Source organism: Sebastes umbrosus, chromosome 13 (assembly GCF_015220745.1).
Source record: "Sebastes umbrosus isolate fSebUmb1 chromosome 13, fSebUmb1.pri, whole genome shotgun sequence".
NCBI classification, from domain to species: domain Eukaryota; kingdom Metazoa; phylum Chordata; class Actinopteri; order Perciformes; family Sebastidae; genus Sebastes; species Sebastes umbrosus.
The window spans coordinates 31486816-31506944 of NC_051281.1; the positions used below are offsets into that span (position 1 = coordinate 31486816).

At 41.8% G+C, this 20129-nt stretch overlaps 3 protein-coding genes across 8 annotated transcripts in view; all 3 read left to right on the top strand.

Moving 5' to 3' along the window:
• Positions 1–9741, top strand: part of spegb (striated muscle enriched protein kinase b) — a 51937-nt gene extending 42196 nt beyond the window's left edge. For 3 of the 5 annotated variants that reach the window (XM_037790586.1, XM_037790588.1, XM_037790590.1), the window contains 6 exons: positions 61–958; positions 2414–2653; positions 2815–3038; positions 4856–4931; positions 5228–5377; positions 6465–9741. In XM_037790586.1, the coding sequence (XP_037646514.1) occupies positions 61–958; positions 2414–2653; positions 2815–3038; positions 4856–4931; positions 5228–5377; positions 6465–6720 (1844 nt within the window). In that variant the 3' untranslated portion in view covers positions 6721–9741. The remainder of the gene's footprint in view (positions 1–60; positions 959–2413; positions 2654–2814; positions 3039–4855; positions 4932–5227; positions 5378–6464) is intronic. The other 2 variants (XM_037790589.1, XM_037790587.1) reach the window with 2 other exon arrangements.
• A 2142-nt stretch (positions 9742–11883) lies between these two features.
• LOC119500555 (SPEG neighbor protein-like) lies at positions 11884–14749 on the top strand. The gene is made up of 4 exons (XM_037790332.1): positions 11884–12029; positions 12245–12552; positions 14124–14265; positions 14464–14749. The coding sequence occupies exons 1-4, from the start codon at positions 11923–11925 to the stop codon at positions 14600–14602; spliced, it is 696 nt and encodes a 231-aa protein (XP_037646260.1). The 5' UTR covers positions 11884–11922; the 3' UTR covers positions 14603–14749.
• A 2708-nt stretch (positions 14750–17457) lies between these two features.
• The window catches only part of ctdsp1 (CTD (carboxy-terminal domain, RNA polymerase II, polypeptide A) small phosphatase 1), a 34944-nt gene continuing 32272 nt past the window's right edge, over positions 17458–20129 (top strand). Inside the window, exon 1 of one of the 2 annotated variants that reach the window (XM_037789852.1) lies at positions 17458–17919. In XM_037789852.1, coding sequence (XP_037645780.1) covers positions 17838–17919 — 82 coding nt within the window. In that variant the 5' untranslated portion in view covers positions 17458–17837. Of the gene's footprint in view, positions 17924–20129 lie in introns of both variants that reach the window. The other variant, XM_037789851.1, reaches the window with a different exon arrangement.

The window sequence follows — 20129 nt, forward strand, 5'->3', positions numbered from 1 at the left end:
ACTCATGAAAGATTTCTACTATATGTTGATGATGTCCTCCTTCTCCTTGTCTTTCTTTAGAACCAGCTAAATCCAGTGCTACAGTGGTGGTCAAGACTGCCCCTGCAACTACTCCTCCTCCCCCTGTGGTGATGATGTCATCCATGAAAGTGCCTCCCATTAAACCGGCTCCTAGTAAATCCAGTACAGTAACACCCGTCCCTCCCTCAACTTCAGCTCCCGCTCCATCTGTGGCTAAATCTGCTTCTCCAGTAACCATCAAACCCACCGTGCAGGTTGATGCTAGCCGTCCTGCTGCTACTCCGCCCGTTAGTACAGCTCCCTCAGAACAAGCCCCTGCTCAGACCACCACAGCTGTCCAAGCCACAGCAGCCAAAGCCAAGACCACCCTTAGCATCAGTGTGAGCAAACCACAAACCAAACTGGCGCCTCCCCCTGTTGTCCCACCCAAACCCAAAAGTCCTGTAAATGCAGTCTCCCCCATAGCCAAAAAATCCCCTTCTCCTGTACCACCACCTGCACCTGCCATCGGGAAACCCATTTCATCTGTTCCCATGTATGTGCCAGCTGCGACCGTACGCGTTACTCCACCTTCTCAATCTACTTCCACCCCAACAACCACCACCCTTTCAGTCACTTCTGTGACTGTCTCACCGCCCGTAACTGTCTCACCATCCATGACTGTCTCACCGCCCGTGACTGTCTCACCGCTCGTGACTGTCTCACCGCCCGTGACTGTCTCACCGCCCGTGACTCTCTCACCGCCCGTGGTGGTGGTGCAGAGCTTCACACCACTGCTACAAGGAGGGGACAGCCGGACTACCCCATCTGGACGCGTCACACCAACAGGACGGGCCACACCTTCAGGACGCAGGACGCCGTTGGGAAAGCCTGGAGAGGGATCTCTGCGCCAGGGAGTTCCACAGAAGCCTTACACCTTCATGGATGAGAAAGCAAGGTAATGAGAGAGATTATTATCCAACATCATAAGCTAAATAAACTCTTTGCTCCTGGATCAGCTGGAAACAGGGCTGTTTTTCTGACACCATGAAAAGACTTTTTAGAGATACGGCTTACAGGACAGCAACACTACAGATATGATGCATCGCTGTAGATTAAACTACCCAACAGTATATACAGGAGTTAAAGACATTGACAACAGTAAAACGCAACACATACATTAATGCAGCTGTAATATTAATCCAGAAACATCATATATAATAGTAAAACCATGGATGTATAACACTGACAGGGACCATTTCACCGCCTGTTCAAACCGCGTTTCTGTCCAAGCCCCTCCCCTCATCATGGACCTGGACAACATGTTGCAATCAGTGCCGCCGAATAAGAGCGTGTTTGACGTGTTAGTACCAACCAATCAGAACTCTCACCCACATCATCAACCACCCAGTCAGTACAGCCTGCAGAATGGGCCTCCCCTAAACAGGTATCCTCAGTACTGACTGAAATACTGACTCGTTTCCTCATGCTGAGCCCGTACTGTCACTCAAAAAACGCACAAATGCTAACCCACTATGATGCAGGATGGGAGGTTTAATCAAGAACCGCCTGTTCAACAAAATGTACTTATAGTATCATTGTAAAAATACAATGATACTATAAGTACATTTTGTTGAAAATGCTTTTTCTTAAAGAAACAGTGTGTAGTATTTTGGGGGATCTATTAGCAGAAATGGAATATAATATTCATAACTATGTTTACATTAGTGTATAATCACCTGAAACTAAGAATCATTGTGTTTTCATTAGCCTTCATATCTACATAGGGAGCGGGTCCTCTTCACAGTACGCCATGTTGCTCCTCCATGTTTCTTCAGTAGCCCAGAATGGGCAAACCAAACACTGACTCTAGAGAGAGACTTTCACGTTTTTACATTACCTGAGTACCGTTACCATAGTTACCATAGTTACCATATTCCTCCAAGACTCTTGGAAAGGGAGGGGTGAGCGGAGGAGTATTCAGTTGATCTGCAATCTGCAACCTCACCACTATAGTGAAAAGTTTTGAATGCAGGACTTTTACTTGTAATGAAGTATTTCAACAATGTGGTATTAGTACTTTTACTTAATTAAAGGTTCTGAATACGTCTTTCACCATTGTCAGGAAGTAAAAAAAGCTAAGCCAGACTTTGTAAATAAAACAATTAAAAAGTGTCTAATCTTTCAGAGCAGTTATCTATTTGATAATATGTTCTGCTGAGTTCCCCAGTGAAGGCTGAAGGTAATACATGTTGACATTTTGTTCATTTTTTTGCCCCTCAAACTCAGCACTTATTCATTTAAAGGTGCAGTGTGTAGGATCTGGCGGTATCTAGCGGTGAGGTGAAGAGATTGCAACCAACTGGTTTATGGACATAAAGGAACTGTTGACTCTTGATTCTTTTTCACACAGGGGTCGGTTTGGTGTGATCCGTGAGTGCCGGGAAAACGCCACAGGCAACCTCTTTATGGCTAAGATTGTTCCATATGAGGCAGACAGCAAGCAGGGCGTGCTGCAGGAATACGACATCCTTAAGTCCCTTCATCACGAGAGGATCATGGCTCTGCACGAAGCTTACGTCACGCCGCGCTACCTGGTGCTTATCTCCGAGTACTGCAGTGGGAAGGAGCTGCTCTTCAGCCTCATAGACAGGTGAAGCCAAACAGCTGTACTTGTTAACTTGGTTGCTTATCGGATGTAAAATCACTACTTCCCATTTATACTGAATGAGCTGAATTTATTTAGAGATGAGCAACTGCCTTAAAGTATTCTCCCTGGAGCCCTCTCAGCAGCTGTTTTCTGGTGTGTTTCAGGTTCCGTTACTCAGAGGATGACGTGGTCACCTATATCGTGCAGATCCTCCAGGGTCTGGACTACCTCCATACCCGACGCATCCTCCACCTGGACATCAAGCCAGAGAACATCATCATCACCTACATGAACGTCATCAAGATCATTGACTTTGGCAGCGCTCAGACGTACAACCCTCTCTTCCTCAAGCAGTTCAGCCCTCCTATTGGAACGCTGGAGTATATGTGTAAGTTGTACGGTGTACGTTTAACACAGACCACTGGGGGAAAAAAACATAAGCTGCCCTGATCAATATTTTTATTTTAATAATAGATCGAATGAGACCCAAATTCCCTCAACTCTGTGGAGCTTATTAGCATCTTTCAGCTCATGTTTTGGTTTTATGTCCTGCAAATTTACTTTTACTGGATTCAGGCTCTTATCAGCATCATTTCCAGACTCAGCAGGCAGCCTCTTTCACAGACTGTACACTACCTGCTCAGCACCAAATGGCAGACAGACACAGCTAGCTAGTGAATAGAGTTGAGCATTTAGCAGCTACAGAGCCTGATATTTGCTTTAGTAGATTAAAGGGATAGATTGGGTGTTTTGAAGTGGGGTTGTATGAGGTACTTATCCTTAGTAGGTGTATTGCCTACAGTAGGTGTATTACCTACAGTAGGTGTATTGCCTACAGTATGTGTATTGCCTACAGTAGGTGTATTGCCTACAGTAGGTGACGGTTGGTGTGCAGGTGTCCCACTTTATGAGGGACTGCATAGCATTTTTATCCTTTGTCCCACATATTGAGTCGATGTCCCACACTTTCATTGGCTCTAGTTTCCAAAAGTCAAACTGCTGCAGGACTGACGCTTTTTGTAAATCTGGCTTTTATCCTGTTGGCTGTGAAGAAAGCATGGATGGCTGTCATCACGGGGCTGTGGTTACTGTCAAACTGAGCACACATGGGTCAAGTGCAGGTTAACATTTCACCGTCTTTGCTACGCTACACCCAGCAGGGAAAATTGCGAGTCACTGCAATCGTATTTGCTCCCATCTCGCTTACTTCAGCTTTAATAGAAATCATTGATTAGAAATGTGTTCCATGATGTTAAGGCAAAGCACTGAAAGCTTGGAGCAAATATGATTAAAAAATTTTATTTTTATAAAACGGTCACTATATCCTGACAGTAGTGCATGAGACAGGTAATATGAAAAAAATCCCTCTGTGTCCTCCAGTGTCCTCCGGTGTCCTCCGGTGCTCCTAACAGCATCTGCAAGATTTCACAGACCGGAGGAAAACATCCAATCAGAGCTGAGCTGGAGCCTTGCCGTCTCTGAGCAGCTGTCAATAACTTGCAAACTCCGATCAAATGGTCAAATTAATCAAATATGAATCAATATTCTGTTATTGTAATGCCTATTTCTCTCCTCAAATGTTTTCAGAAACATCTTGTAGTGTACTGTTTAGCTGTAAAAAGAGAACGTTTGCCTGAAAACAGAGCCATGAGGAGGTGCAGAAGTCTAGTTTTCTCTCAGAACACTTGAATTACAATATGCTGAAAGGTTATTTTGGAATTTGTACCCAATTATGCCAAAAACATTCTGCCTACTGAAAGTTTAAAGGATTAAAAAAGTAGAATTCACTTTAGAAATGATCCTCTTACTGCCATTATGTGCATTGGGGTAGGTAAAAAATAGAACTTTTTTCACCTTTAAGTGTGCATTATTTAATCTTCCTGTGCTCATTTATCAGGATGAAAATGATACAAAAAACCCTTCATGACAAGAGTATGATTGATTTTTATAGATCGTTGAGTTCTATTGATACAGATCAATTACTGTAATTACTGTTGATGTGTGTAACGGTTTTGTCAGTGGGCGTGCACTAGCTGTGAAAACACAGCAGTATTATAAACTAAGACTATGCATTCACACATTTAAAAAGACTACACACACACAATTAAGTAATTACATATAGTTTGTGTTGTACAAAGACAATTTGCAGATGTGATTAAAGTTCTGTGTAAAATAATGAAGGCTTTTCCTTTCTTGTCTCTGCAGCTCCAGAGATGTTGAAAGGGGATGTAGTGGGTCCTCCAGCTGACATCTGGAGCGTGGGCATACTGACTTTCATTATGTGAGTACTGCTTTCACAGCTTCCACCCAGCAGGCCCTCTTTAAATAGAAACATAATAGTTATGTCTTTATGTGAAATGAGGTTTATGATTGAAAATGTATCTGCTGCATTTGCATTTCAGATCTCAGGTCTTTCCTTTATTATTTAATTTTACATGGTGTGGACATCTGGTTGCTCTTGTGATACTCATTTAATTCACAACTAACCTAATGATTAGATTGTATTGTGCATTGTGGACATGTTTTGAGGGATCTACACTGTTTTGTAAGTGTCAAAACTTCCCCCTGATTTTCCAGGTTGAGCGGCAAGTCGCCTTTCATTGAAAATGATCCTCAGGAGACTGAAGCCAGGATCCAGGCGGCAAAGTTTGACCTCTCTAAACTCTACCAGAATGTGTCCCAAAGTGCCTCTCTGTTCCTCAAAAAGATCCTCTGTAGCTACCCTTGGTAAGCTGAACATGCATCCTTTTTGTAGTTCCCATATTGTACAGAATTTCCATCATGGCAGCCATAGGGCTGAGACCTAATTTTACAGCAAAATAAATGGTTGAGTAGATCATCATATTCTCACACAGCAGATATCTATGATATCTTCGAAAAAGTTATTCCTCATTTTTCAAGCGTTCTCCTACGAATGTCCAGCAACGCGTGTCCATTTACGCCTGTTACATGCATACAGTCTTTTCAAAATAAACTTCCATCTTCACAGGAAACAACTTGGTTAGGAGTAGGCAACAAACGACTTAGTTAGGTTTAGGAAAAGATTGTGGTTTGGATTAAAAATAACTGCAGAAGTGGAAGTTATGTAATAAATAAATCAACTGGTTTCACACGGGACACGAACACCGTTCTCCTGTGTGACAGCCTGGTGTTTTTTGACCCAGCTATCCATCCTGACCTCCTCCCTACGTGGCGTTTGTCATTCTTTATACTTCCTGGTTCACCATTATGTGGATTCAGGGCCGGCTCTGGCACTTTTGATGCCCTAGATGAAATTCAGATCCCCCAGAACCCTAACCCTGGCCCCGTAAACCGCAACACACATCAGACATCAGACATCACAATGGTTTTAAGAGAAAAATTAAGATTTTTATTTTCATAAATAATTGTATTTATTATTATATAAATTAGCACATGGTCCCTGATATTGTTGGCTTAAAAGTGTTTAGTCAGTTTCACTACAACGAGAGTTAAAGGGGTGAAAAGTGTATTTCTTTCTTTCTTTCTTTCTTTACTTGTTCTTTTGCTACCTCAATGCGCAAAATGAGAACGGGCACCCACCGACATTTATTTTTAATACATTTTTATGGCCTACGTCTTAAACCGGCCCTGCGTGGATTAAATATGAATTGATTTCATGGGATATACATGAATTACAGTGCATTACTTTTCATATTTATAGCTATGAACGGTGTATGAGAACAGCCTGAATAGATACAAACCGATGAGTTACTCAGTTTAGTGGCATCACCTTTTTCACAAAATATTGCATGCGGCCCACTGGAAAATCTTCTCACTGTCTGGTCTTCCACAGGGCCCGTCCCTCCATTAAGGACTGCTTCAATAACTCCTGGCTTCAAGATGCCTACCTGATGCGCCTCCGCAGGCAGACTCTCACCTTTACAACCACCCGTCTCAAGGAATTCTTGGCCGACCAGCAGCGCAGGCGAGAGCAGGTGGCCACTAAGCACAAAGTCCTCCTGCGGTCCTACCAGAGCTCGCCACAAACCCCCACCAGCCCCGCCACGCCAAATGTGCCAACTTTTCCCAACGCACCTGTCTCCCAATGAAAACAGGCTTCCAAACACCAGTTGTCATGACTTTACCGTGGGTGGGAGTGGGGGGGGGCATCCTCAGAGTGAGACGAGACTTTGGGCCGTGAGGTGGGATGGTCCCTTCAGGTTTGAGTTGTTGAACTTGGTTGGAAGAAAAAAAAAAAAAAAAAGAAACCAGTAGTGGCTGTGATCTACAGAGACGTCACTTCTTCTTCTTTTGTGGTTCCTAAAGAGAATCTAAAAGAGGCTTTCACACTTAAGGGAACTCTTACAAAGTTACAAGAGCCTGACTGTATTTTTATATGGTGGACCTTGTTCATACAAGGCAGGATGTTGTCTTCAAGTTAGTACCTCAAGGTTTGTAACTTTGCATACATTTTGGATAAATGACTTCCTTTCTTACTGTCAACTCTCCAATGATTAGAGGGAATGCATTATTAAGACATAGTAGTAACCCTAACCCGCCATGGAAGACCTAAAATTGCTGTAATAGAGTTTTGATGTTAAAAATATTGTTTCATTTAAGTACAAGTTATTCACGAGATTCCAAAATAATGAATTCTGAGCACAATTTCAAAACAAGGAGCGCTAAAACAATTGATGCCTTTTCCACAGCAACACCTCCGCTGTATCCGTCTACAGTCTCATAGTCAGTGTTTCCTGACCACATGTTCATTCTATGATGTCTAATTATGTGTCCATGATTAAGGACAGCCAAGATTGCTCTCCTTAAACTTAATCCAACTTCATTCGTGCTACAGTACCTGAGTTTTTATACTCCTGTAGCATCTCGATGATTGTCAAGATTGTAGCAGTTCCTTTTTTGTTCTGAGTTTTGGAGTTCAGAGGATACGTCGGAGGATTCTCTACAAGGGCTATTAGAAAAGGACTCTTATAATCAGCACTAATTTCTTCCCTAATGTTACTAAAGATAGTAATGATTTGCTCATTCTCAATATCTGAATTTTGTTTTGGAATTTGTTATTAGATCATTTTTGCTCCAAGTGATGAGACGCACAGCACAAGTGGCTCCACTGTGTTGGCGCTCTGCAGACACTAGTTCCTTCACCACAAGTAAGCTAACAACCAGCAAACAATCAGCTCAGCTCTTCCACTCAGCCCAGCGTAAAGGATCCAGTGGGATGAGCCACGCAGAGATATTTACACTCATCTCTGAGTTTACTAAAATGAACTTTACAAGTTTGCTGAGTCACTCAATGTGTTCTTAGAGTGTGCATACAGCACTCAGCCTGAGATACCAGATCATTATTAAATGTGAGATTATTCAGGGGGTTAACTGAATGGCTTTAGAAACCCACTGGTGATACTGGGGTGCCTCCAAGTGCCCTTAACCAGTTAGCATTAGTCAGCATAAAAAATAGCCTCTCCAGTTCATTGAGAAAGGATGTTTATTACGACATTGTTGAGTGTATTAGTTCTTATTTTAACAGCTACTACTTTGAAAAAAAAAATAGTTATTTGGTTTTTATAAATTACAGTTTTTAAATGACCCAGAAATGTTTTTATAAATAAAGTTAAATAAGATTTTAAATGGTTACAATTAAATTATAAATTATTATTTATTCCCTTAATTAAGCGTCATATACCCTTTTGGTTTCCAGCCCATACAAGCTTACAAGACGCTATACACAGTGATCAAAACATAAATTCAATACATGTGCAATATTACAGCCCCCGGTTTAAATCTTAGACAATCCATACAGCATAGGGAATATTTAATATATTTTAAGGGAAGCCTCCTCTTATTCCATGCTCGAGCTATATTGAGGGAAAAATACATAAGATAATATTGTTAAAAACAAGTCTTACAAGTCTTTGTTCATCATCAATAGATTGTAAATGAGAGAAAACATGTCTGGTTGATTTTCACTGCAGAATGGGTAAATCATACATTTGATCTCATTTTAGTCCTTTAAAGCACATAAAGTCCTCTTCAAGGACAATATTGAAGACTGCAATTGGACACATACTGACAATTGTCCCTTGGTTGGATTGAAGGTAGAATATGACTCATGCTAAATATTTGTTTCGGAAGTCTATCTTCGGGTGTCACTACCAGCACATTTGCTTTAACATGACGTTGATCATAAATCAGTGATGCGTTGATCATTTCGATTCATCCTCATCATAAATAAATGGCTAACTTGTATTGTTTCTTTCATATTGCTTTGCCTTGTGAGGGCAAATTCTGTTTTCAGACCAGCATGTGAAACATTTGCACAATGTCAGATTTTTGATCACTTTGCTCTTCACAGCTGTGTACAGATTTGCACACTTAATACAAAAAGTGTAATTTCTGCGACAGGTTGGATTCATTTTAAAGTCGACTCCCAATCAGACAGTGATGAGTCTTTTACGACGATGTCGTGTAAAGCTGCGTCATACATTCAGCTAAATCACCAGTTGTTTTGATCAGTGTATTGACTGGCAGAGATTGTTGGTAATTCTATGAAATGATTCTACTAGTTCTATATATTCTAATGCTATTGCTAGATAAATACTGCCCTTTTCTGCAGCTCTTTGTCTTTTTGGCTCAGTCATTTCTCTATGCAGAGTAGAAGTTAATCACTGAGGGAGTTGTTTTAAACCTGAATGAAAACATGCAACATCAGCATGAGGATGCAATTTTGCATTCAATTCTGAACGTCTGTGCATTATATTATGTTCTTTAATCATACAACAACTATTTGTAAGCAGACGACAGGGTTTTGAAAAAAAAGATGTTGAACGCTTCACATTTTGTATTAAATCCTATGCCGTATTTTGTGGAATGTGTTGCAGTGCCTCGTGATGGATATTAGACCCACAGAGAAAATAGTTTGTTAAATGAATGACTTTTTTTGATTATATGAATGTGACTGCTTTGTGTGTGTTTCGCAATTTGTTTATTTATTGAGTGACTGTATTTGTTATAGCTGCTGCTTTTTATTTTGTGACCTTTCTGAATCTGGCATGGAAAAGGCATGACAGCTGTTACGGCTATGAACAATAAAGGAAATATGAGAAATATATGAATACAATGTAGTAATGTGTTCGTACCATAGACTGTATAAACGTGCTCTCAACCAACTCGTCACATACTTACGCTTTGGCGTCACTTTAGGTTTAGGCAACACAACCACTTAGTTAGGTTTAGGAAAAACGACATGGTTGGGCTTAAAACTACTAAGTTTTTAGAGTGGAAATGAAACTGAACGTTGTGAACACAGGACACGAATGAACAGCTGATTGTAACGTGAAAGTGAAACTTAACGTATGGGACACGAATAGCGGTCTCCTGGATGAAAGTCCTCTCTTCCCACTTGCCCGTTGTGTCTCTTTCGCTACCTCACCACACTCGTGGTGCAATTTCTCTGTGCGTTTGCTGTTGCCGCGGATGGGTTTACATTGTAGTTAATTGGACGCCCGGTGCGTCTCATACTTGTGCTAAAGGGTGCCTCGTGCGGCAGTATCACATGCCTCGGTATTTGACACGCTGGGAATGAGAACAGGCTGGCTGTATATAAAGATGGACGACGCGTCTCCACTCCAGCTGTACAAAAGTGAAGCCAAAATATCCCGGATACGGGAGCCATCTCGAGATTTTGACGTCATTTGGAGCCAGAGTCTGCGCAGTAGTGATCGGGGGGGTGGAGCCGCGGTAATGAGGTCCTGCCCACACGTATGCCCGAGCCACTCAGGAGCCGAGCACGGCCGCAGCTTGTTAGCGTGAGCCACCTAGCTGCTACGTTAGCACCACGGTAGCTCTTTGGCTAGAAAGACACGACTACTAAGCATAATATCTCTATAAATACATTAATGATCAAACTGACACATGTTCTGTTACACAGACTGGTGACAGTTATGAAGAGTTCATGTTATATCTCCTCTCTCGTACAATTCCGGAGCCTCCAGCTGTGACTACTTCACTCAGAGCAGCTGTCAATCACAGCTGTCAGTCATGACGTCTCACCCCCTTTTTATAGTATCAAATAACTAATTAAAACCAAACTTGGCAGAAAGAATGAACACTTGAACATACTTTACATCAGCGTGATAAGAACTACCTAAAATGAAAAAATGATCTGACGTGTACTTTGACTTTTTAGTTTGGCCCATGTCCTATCCGCTAACATGGAGGAGGAGGGCTTTATGAGCTATACTGCAGCCAGCCACCAGGGGGCGATTGAGATGTTTTGGCTTCACTTTTGGAGAGCTGTAATGTTGTCCATCTTTATATGCAGTCTATGGTTTGTACACTGGATGAAAACTAGGTGTGAAAAGTGGTAGCAGAGTTATGAATTTACTGTGAACCTTTCTTGAATTTGCAATATTTAACAATGACTCATTTTACTCTTCGGTGCTAGTAGCTCATTAACACAAAAGAGATGACATGAAAAGTGTTTCCACTCTAATAAAAGATCACAGTCGAGTCGGGTCATGATTTTACGATACTGTCATAGAATGTTCTCAGTTCAGGCTGAGGCCGCTCCCTCCACATGACCCTGACGACCAACAATTATGTGTGTATTCTCACCAGGGACGACTCACATTTCAACCACACACAAAACTATTAACTGCTCCAAATTCTCAGGAGTATTTGATATGAAAGCTTTATAAGGACGGGGAAGTATCTCTGCAACATTTGTTGCGCGTCCTCAATCAGCCTCGTCATGCAGAGCGTTTCCTAATATCCAAAGAAGGAAAAGGAACGTCTGGGTGATGAGTTGTTCTCTTTGATCCTTGAGGACCTCTACATATAAAGCATGAAGTGTTTGGGGTTTGCTGACTCTGGAGTGGATCCGAAGTAGAGTACAGCTTCGAGAGGTTCTCCGAGGTAAGAAACGTGACATTAAGTTGTAAAAGAAATGGTTGGTACGGTATTGCATATTAAGGATTAACTCTTCTTTTCCATTGGTCAGGGTATGTAGGTCTTTTTCACAGAAGACATTTTAACATAAATGACGGATGAATTCCATTTAGTTGCTCCGGTTTCAGGGTCCTGGTATTGTGCATGCTGGCTCACTGTCACACTGTCATGGTTTACTGGGACACTTGAATAGAACAGAGCCATATTTAATGTTATTAGTAACACCTGTGCTTTTCCTGCTATGACAAGTCAAAATGCTAATTATGAAAAAGGCCAATTGGATATCAAATACGTTTTGAACTAATGTCCAGGTTCCTTCTAGTGCTAACCTGCTCTGACCACTGCAGATGTCCAAAGCAAAGGCTACACCCCCTCCTGGGTGCACTCTGAACATCAACGATCCTCAGGTCCAGGAGGCTGCCATCCGAATCCAAGCCTCGTATCGCGGCCACAGGTACTAAAGCGTCCAATGTCTATTGGCATCATTGACATTCAAGTGAGCAAAGTTCAAAGGCATGTAATCACGCAAGGCGTCCGTATGCTTCAAACAAAATGATGGTCGGTCCCCCACACCTATCTGTTCTTGTTCGTACTTCGTAGATACTTTGTTTGATGCATACGGACCCCATTTTGGTTGAAGTCTTATATATTCCTGTGTTTCTCATATAGGTCGCGTAAAGAGCTGCGGGAAAAAGGCCCTCCCAAGATCCTGCAGGAGCTCAAAGATGTGGTTCTTGTCGAGGGCAGCGCTGCAAAGCTGGAGTGCAGAGTTAGCGCTTTCCCTGATCCTTTCATCATCTGGTGCAAGGATGGCAAAGAGCTGAAGGATGGTCCCAAGTACCGCTACGTTTTCGAAGACCCGGATTTTGTGGCGCTCGTGGTTCGAGATGGGGTCCTGGCTGATCTGGGAAAATACACTGTTTCCATTAAAAATCCATTTGGACAGACATATGGATCTGCCTGTATTCTAGTGGAAGGTGAGAGCAGATCGCTAGCGTTAGCTGGCATTGTTTGATCTATACGATCTAAGTTTTGTTAAAGGGGTTGTTCGAGTGTGTTGAAGTGGGGTTGTATGAGGTACTTATCCATAGTCAGTGTATTACCTACAGTAGATGGTGGTCGGCACGCCCCCAGCTTGGAGGAGCAGACAGGAGATACAGCACCGAACCAAAGCAATGTACTGCTGTGGACGGAGGCAGCAGCAAATGTATTTTAGCCACCTAAAGGAAAGGCCCACCTAAACAATAAACAAAAAACAATATCAGTTTATGTGTACGCTATATTTAGAATATTTTTGCCGGTTCACCTTGCCGTCAGACAGCCTTTTCTGATGGGGAACTGAAGCTGTTGTATCCATCTATGCTCTTGCTAAAGCCACCACACTCCATCGAAAATTTTACTTTGCTGACCCCTGGAGTTGTTGGTCGACCGCTGCCTCAATTGGTTAGTTAGTTTGTGCTATTGTGTGATATTGGTGACTCTGAACTAACCAGATTTACACAATATCACAAACTTAATAACCTATTGAGGCAGCGGTAGACCAGCAAGGTTAACACTAACCCCTCGGAAACATAGACTTGTATTAGCTATTACAGCTGCTAGGCTACTATTGTGGCTGCTTCTCTCTCTCTCTCTCTCTCTCTCTCTCTCTCTCTCTCTCTCTCTCTCTCTCGATCTATCTATCTATCTATCTATCGTCTTGAGATAACTTCTGTTGTGATTTGACGCTATACAAAAATAAATTGAAATTGAAATGAATAGACCGTATAGCTGTCTGACGGCAAGGTAAAGCGGTGAAAATATTCTAAATATAGCGTACACTTAAAGTGATACTGATTCTTTTTAGGTGAGTCTTTCTTTTAGGTGTCTAAAATATGTTTTGCTGCCAACAACGTCCACGGCAGTATATCGCTTTGCTTCCGTGCGGTAACTCCTGTCTGTTTCTCTAAACTGGAGGCGTGCCGACATCATCAACTGTAGGTAATACACTAACTATGGATCAGTACCTCATACAACCCCTGTGAGAAACATCCGGACTATCCCTTTTATCTGGCATAGCTGGAGGAATCAGAATTTAATCAAACAGCTCAAAGGAACATTTCAACATTTTGTGAATATGATTTTGTTACCTTTGGACAGAGCCAGGCTAGCAGTTTTATTTTTAGTCTTTATGCTAAGCTAACCTAACCAGCCGCTGGGTGTAGACTTAAGAGTATTTCCCAAAATGTCTTCTATATCTACCATAAAACACCTAATTTTCCTGACCAATGGAATGAAAGCTTTCCAAAACAACAACAGCCTACTAGATGAAGTGGAAAACATTAACTGACGACAGAGTTGTCACTGTGGACAGAAAGACCAGATGCTAATGGTTGCTCCTGTCTGCTCTGACCTCGTCAGACATGTCTGAAGCCAATGCTTCATTCCACTCTGTTCCTCTAGTGATTACTAGTGTCTCCCATACAACTCGATCTTTATCCAAATACTAGCACCTGTGATCTTCAACAAATCATGTGGCTGACGGAGTATTTGCATCATGCTTTCCCAGTTCCTGCTAAGGTTTCTAAAGGCCCAGACAACATGAAGGCCAAGAGAGGGACAACAGTGGTGCTGAAGGCTGGAATACACGGGGAGCCTCCTCCAGATGTTGCCTGGCTCAAAGATGGAGATGACATTGAAGAAGATGACAGGTAGGCTCTCTAAGAGATTCAGTTAGGAGGAATGTAGTATACATTTCCATTTATGTGTTTACAGTGCTTTTTCTGGATATGTGTACATGTCAAAATGGCATTGTGTGTGAACTAATGCCACCAGGATCGTGATTCTACTAAATTATAATTCTAGGGAAAACAAATAGTGATAATAAAGGTGCTACGATTGTTTTTCAGGGTATTCTTCGACGTTGGAGACACCAACACAATCTTGACCATCAAAAATGCAAAGTTGTCAGATGCTGGCAAGTATGAGGTGTTTGTGGAGAACAATCTGGGCACGGACCAGTCCTTCGCTCGTGTCGACATCCTCTGATGCGACCTCCCAACTACACCGATGCTAATGCGATGAGCCTCTGCTCTCTTATAGTGCAATCCAATGGACAATACTGTATCCATGCTGTGTTCCAAGCTGTACATTCAATCATGCCCATGATAAAAAGTAAATACTTTTTCGCCAACAGCTTTTTTGAGTGTTTTTTTATTTTTTTTATTTGTTTCTGATAGAAGTGGAGGGGAAAATAGATATTCATAATGAAAAAGACAGCATTTTACCATAATAATATTTACATAAAACCTATTAACCATCTTGACATTTTTTTTTAAAGATGATTTTTTTGGCTTTATTTGATAGTGATAGTATTAGTCATGAGAGGGGGAGACATGGAGCAAAGGGCCCTGGGTCGGATTCAAACACCAGCCGTTGCAGTAAGGACTCCACCTTGGTACTGGGGTGCCCACTCTGCCAGGTGAGCTGCCGGGGCCCCCCCTCTTGACATTAAGATGAGAGCAATAATTAAAAGGGACATGTGAGAGATGTGTTTAAGATAGTATCCAAAGTGCTGTTTTTATTACTGTAATAAATCATTAATTTGTACAATTTCTCCTGTTCTGGTTGATAATAATAGCTAAAGCCTAGATTAGCAAAATCCAGCTCAAAGACAGAGAAGTGTGAGTGGAGCTGTGTAAATGACAACCACAGCTGCGAAAAGCTGAGACACAAGTCAATCAAGTCCCAAAACACATTTCTCTTTAAACCTGCAGCAGGCAGAATGTTTTTGGCATCATTTAGTCCGTGACGGGAGACTTTGACCAACCACAGGTCATTTCAGAGAGAGAGCGTTCCTATTGGTTGTTCATTCAACGGAGGCAGCTGTCAATCACTCGGTCAAACTAGGCAGCGCTGATCAAATATGCATTAATATTCTGTTACTGTAATGCCTACAAGAAAGTTTGTGACCTGGCCACCATGTTGAGATCAGTTGGGGAAACACCAAGCCCCGCCCACCAGCTGGAACAAACGTTCTCATTCTACAGCTAAACAGTACACTACAAGATCATTCTGAACACATTTTACACGAGAAATAGGCATTACAGTAATATTGATCAGCGCTGCCTAGTTTGACCGTTTGATCAGAGTTTGTGAGTGATTGGCAGCTGCTCAGAGACGACAAGGCTCCAGCTTAGCTCTGATTGGTGGTTTTCCTCCGGTCTGTGAAATCTTCCAGATGCCATTAGGACCACCGGAGGACACCGGAGGACACCAGAGGAACATGATTTTTTTTTCCAGATTACCTGTCTCATGCACTACTGTCATGATATAGTGATCATTTTATAAAAATAACTTTTTTAAATCATATTTGCTCCATTTCTACCAACTGCTGCTTTAATATCTCCTTAATGGAATACTTATCAAAATGTGCCACTCATTAAAATACAAATAATTAAGACCATAAAATGTTGTGGATAAAAAAATATTTTGTATTTTGATAAACAAAGTGGACATGACTGGAATTCATTGTGTGGAGTCAGAGATTGTTTTAGCTGCCAGCAGCATCTAGCTGTGATCAAAGGAAGTACAGCTGTCAGGTATAATATGCTGGCTTTTCCACTCAGCTGTGTGTGCCGATTGTTACTTGATTTGAATGCAGTAAAAGCAAGAAGAACGTCACGGCAAGGAGTTCAGTAGAATATACAGAGGTTACACACAGTGGACCAGGCTCACCATGGAGACACTTTACCTACTGTATACACGACTCTTCATTGTCACAGGTTGCATACTGTATATGAATGTGTATGAATTGCAAGCAGCGCAACCAGAGACAAATGCTCCCTTCTCAGGTTCATTTAGAGATACAACATAAAAAAACAGGAAATAATGAGAAAATAAATTAATTTGTGTAGCAGAAATGTTTTTTTTTATTTATTCACATCTTTGACATCATCTTGGGATACCTCAGATTTTTTTTCTTTTCCTTTTTTTTCTTTTAAAGCCATTTTCCCCCATTCCCTAGCAAAAGGCCCTTTGTTAATGGGACGTAACTTCATTCTCTGGTTAAATAAAGGTCAAATAAATACTAGTATGAATGTCTCTATCAATGTCAACAAAACAATAAAACTATACAACATAAAAAAACAAGTTAGTGAAAATTGTGGAAAAAATGAAATCATTTGTGTAGCATAAATGTTTTTTTTATTCACATCTTTTTCATCATGTGATCCCCGATTTTTTTTTCTTTTCTGATTTTTTTTAAAGCCATTTTCTCCCATTCCCTATCAATCGCCCCTTGAGTTGATGGGACATACCTTCATTTTCTGGTTAAATAAAAGTCAAATAAATACTAGTATGAATATCTCTATCACTGTCAACTAAACTATTGCAGCTATAACAGCTTAAACATTTTATAAACATGTTATAAACATGTTATAAACCATCCTTGTTTCCATGGAGGAGCAGTCTTTCTGGAGATCTTTCATAAGTTAGAGAGTAACTCTGATCTAAGAACTAAGGTTTGTGCTAAGTCTGATCTAAGGACTAAGGTTTGTGCTAAGTCTGATCTAAGGACTAAGGTGTGTGTCCCTCACTTCCTCTTCCTGTCGATCGGTTTCAAGGCTAACCACCCCCCCCCCCCCCCCCCCCCCCGACGTCACACGTCACACGTGCTGAAACAAACTTTAAAAACACGCCACGCGCAAGAACCGTCTCACTTTAACGTCAGTAAACGGACACATTTTACTATCGACGAGAACATTGTGAAAAATATCGGTTTAATAAACGTTGTAGCGATTCAGCGAATTTACACCCAAAATAAAAACTACAAATAAAACGCCTGAAATGTGTTGGAGTGTCCCCCCAACATGTCCCCGGACACATGTCCCCCCCAACATGTCCCCGGACTAACTGAGCCGCCCGGTAACCGTTCCCCGGTCACCGTGGTTTAGTGGAGCGCTGACAGCTTCACATCCTGCATTGTGGCTTTAAGAGCGGGGCTTCCTTGAAACCGTCAGCCCCATGTTAGCAGCTCGAACTTCTTCAACGTTACAACTTTTACTAACAACTATTTTACACCTTTAACCTTTAACCTGCTGCATTTTAGCGCAGTTTGGTCCGACATGGTCCGCTTCTCTGCTGTTCTTTTTCATTCCGCTCAGTATGCGCGTTAGCAGACAGGGAGTGGCAACATATCAACATATAGCGCTAGTTTGTTGTGCCACAACTCCTCCAACTAACTTCATAGAGTCTAGCTCCAGCGGCGGCTCTGAGGGAGCTAATGGACCAGTCACCGTCTATTATCACCCAGGTAACCAGAGACGACGAGGACAATGCGACATGTCCTGAGGACGGTGAGGACGGTGAGTTGGGGACAAAGTTTGCTGAACTTTTTCAGCTGCGCATGACAATGTCAGCGAGGCGCGAGACAGCGGTGTGTTTAGGACGGGACGGTGTCAGACTGCTACCCGGAGCTAACCGGACTAACCGGAGACAGAGCTCTGCTACCCGGACAAACCGGAGACAGAGCTCTGCTGGCGGCTCCTGGCTCTGAGGACTGCCCCTGGCTGGCTGACATTGTTGGAGCATGTTGACCAACTTTGAGTAAAGTTTCTAACTGTTGCCTTGTGGGTCGGCCGCTCAGCAGCTCAGCAGCTCCATGCGGTCAGAAGGAGAGCAGGAATGTAGATTTAAAAGGAGTCTGTGGTGTGAAACCGTGACAGAGTTGTGAGAGTTTTGTGCGTGTTTGTGAACAGACTGAGAGAGTAAAAGATGAGAATCACTGGTGTAATGTGAGGGGGCGGGTCTCCTCACGGTTCACTGCTAGTGTTTTGGACTTTGATGCTGAGCTGCTAAAGTTCATCTCTTCAAGTATTTCGATTTATTTAGAAAAATTAGAAAAAACAACATTTTAACAGAGATGAAGCCACCCTCAATTATTGGATATAATTTGCCCTGCACCTTAAATATCTAAAACCCTATAAATATCCATTGTTATTGCAAAATCCATACTGTCCCACATTAAGCAAATCATACCGCCCCACGTTTTGAAACCATGTTTCCTAAAGTGGGACAATGGAAGACTTGATTGAAATAACAAATATAGAGTATATTTACACCATATTATAATGTTTTGATGAAAAAACATCATAAACATATCCTGATTAAAAACTAGCAGGATTGTTTCATTTCAAAGAACTGTATACCCTTCCCATGAAGCTTGTCTAAACACTATGTCACTGACCTTTGGGTTGTCTTCACACAGGGGGCTTCCTGTTTGTCACTGAACACAAATACACTAGGGTCACTGAAATGTCACAAAGATCACCTGTGGAACACTGCTAGGCATAGACAAGCAGCTATACAGGAAATTAGCACACAGTGCAGTGATGAGAGATGTTTTTGTCCAGATTCAGCAGATCCAGATGCCTTTGAGTAAGGCACTAAACAAAGACTACTGATGCTACGTACAGTACACTGGCCCACAGTGGGTGTATCTGGCTGTGACATTGAAACAAGAAATAAACACGGGCAGGTGATCTGGCTTCCTTCCACACTACAAGACAAAGACAGGTTCAGCTTTAGGAGTATTACCTGGCATCAGACTGACAGTTGGCTGCTGGTGGTGGAAATGCAGTGGAAAATGAGGAAAAAATTCCCAACAGGTATCAATAATGTACATCTTTATAGTATTAAACATAGCTTTAGGACTTGACATCTATATTATATAGTATGCCATAAAAAGTCATAGTATAGTATGTCAATGGCCAAATATTAGGAATAGTGTGTGTACCGGTAAAAATGTCCAAGCTTGTTTATAAGGTTTATTACAATATTCAACATTAAAACAGACTTTATGTATTCCAAATCCCATGTTGGACTCTGCCGCTGTACCTGTATAGAAGATTAAACCTCAACATACATAACACACACATTAGGTTACCTGGAGAAACAGCTACACAAAAGACACTTTCCATCAAAAATATTAATAATTTTCTTGGGAGTAAAAAGAAAATATAATGGGAACACCCCGTTAAATTTGAAATGCTTTATATATACAGTATATATGTGTGTGTACGTATATACACTATTAAACATAGCTTTAGGACTTGACATCTATATTTACTTCAACTTCAGTAATTAAGTGATTGTAAATTTGACATGCTTTATAAATGTATGTATGTATTTATGTATGTGTTATATGTGTATATACACTGATCAGCCATAACATTATGACCACCAGCCTAATATTCAGTAGGTCCCCCTTTTGCCGCCAAAACAGCCCTGACCCGTGGAGGCATGGACTCCACTAGACCTCTGAATGTCTGCTGTGATATCTGGCACCAAGCCGTCAGTAGCAGATCCTTTAAGTCCTGGAAGTTGCGAGGTGGGGCCTCCGTGGATCGGACTTGTTTGTCCAGCACATCCCACAGATGCTCCATCGGATTGAGATCTGGGGAATTTGGAGGCCGAGTCAACACCTCCAACTCGTTGCCATCCACATGATGTAAAAGAAAACGTGATTCATCAGACCGGGCCACCTTCTTCCATCGCTCCGTGGTCCAGTTCTGAT

Bases quoted from the DNA above. Each gene is read 5' to 3' on its own strand.
- LOC119500555 (XM_037790332.1), top strand. From the start codon at position 11,923: ATGTCCAAAGCAAAGGCTACACCCCCTCCTGGGTGCACTCTGAACATC. The intron at 12,553-14,123 runs GTGAGAGCAGAT...ATGCTTTCCCAG, and splicing joins TGCCTGTATTCTAGTGGAAG to TTCCTGCTAAGGTTTCTAAA. The intron at 14,266-14,463 runs GTAGGCTCTCTA...ATTGTTTTTCAG, and splicing joins GACATTGAAGAAGATGACAG to GGTATTCTTCGACGTTGGAG.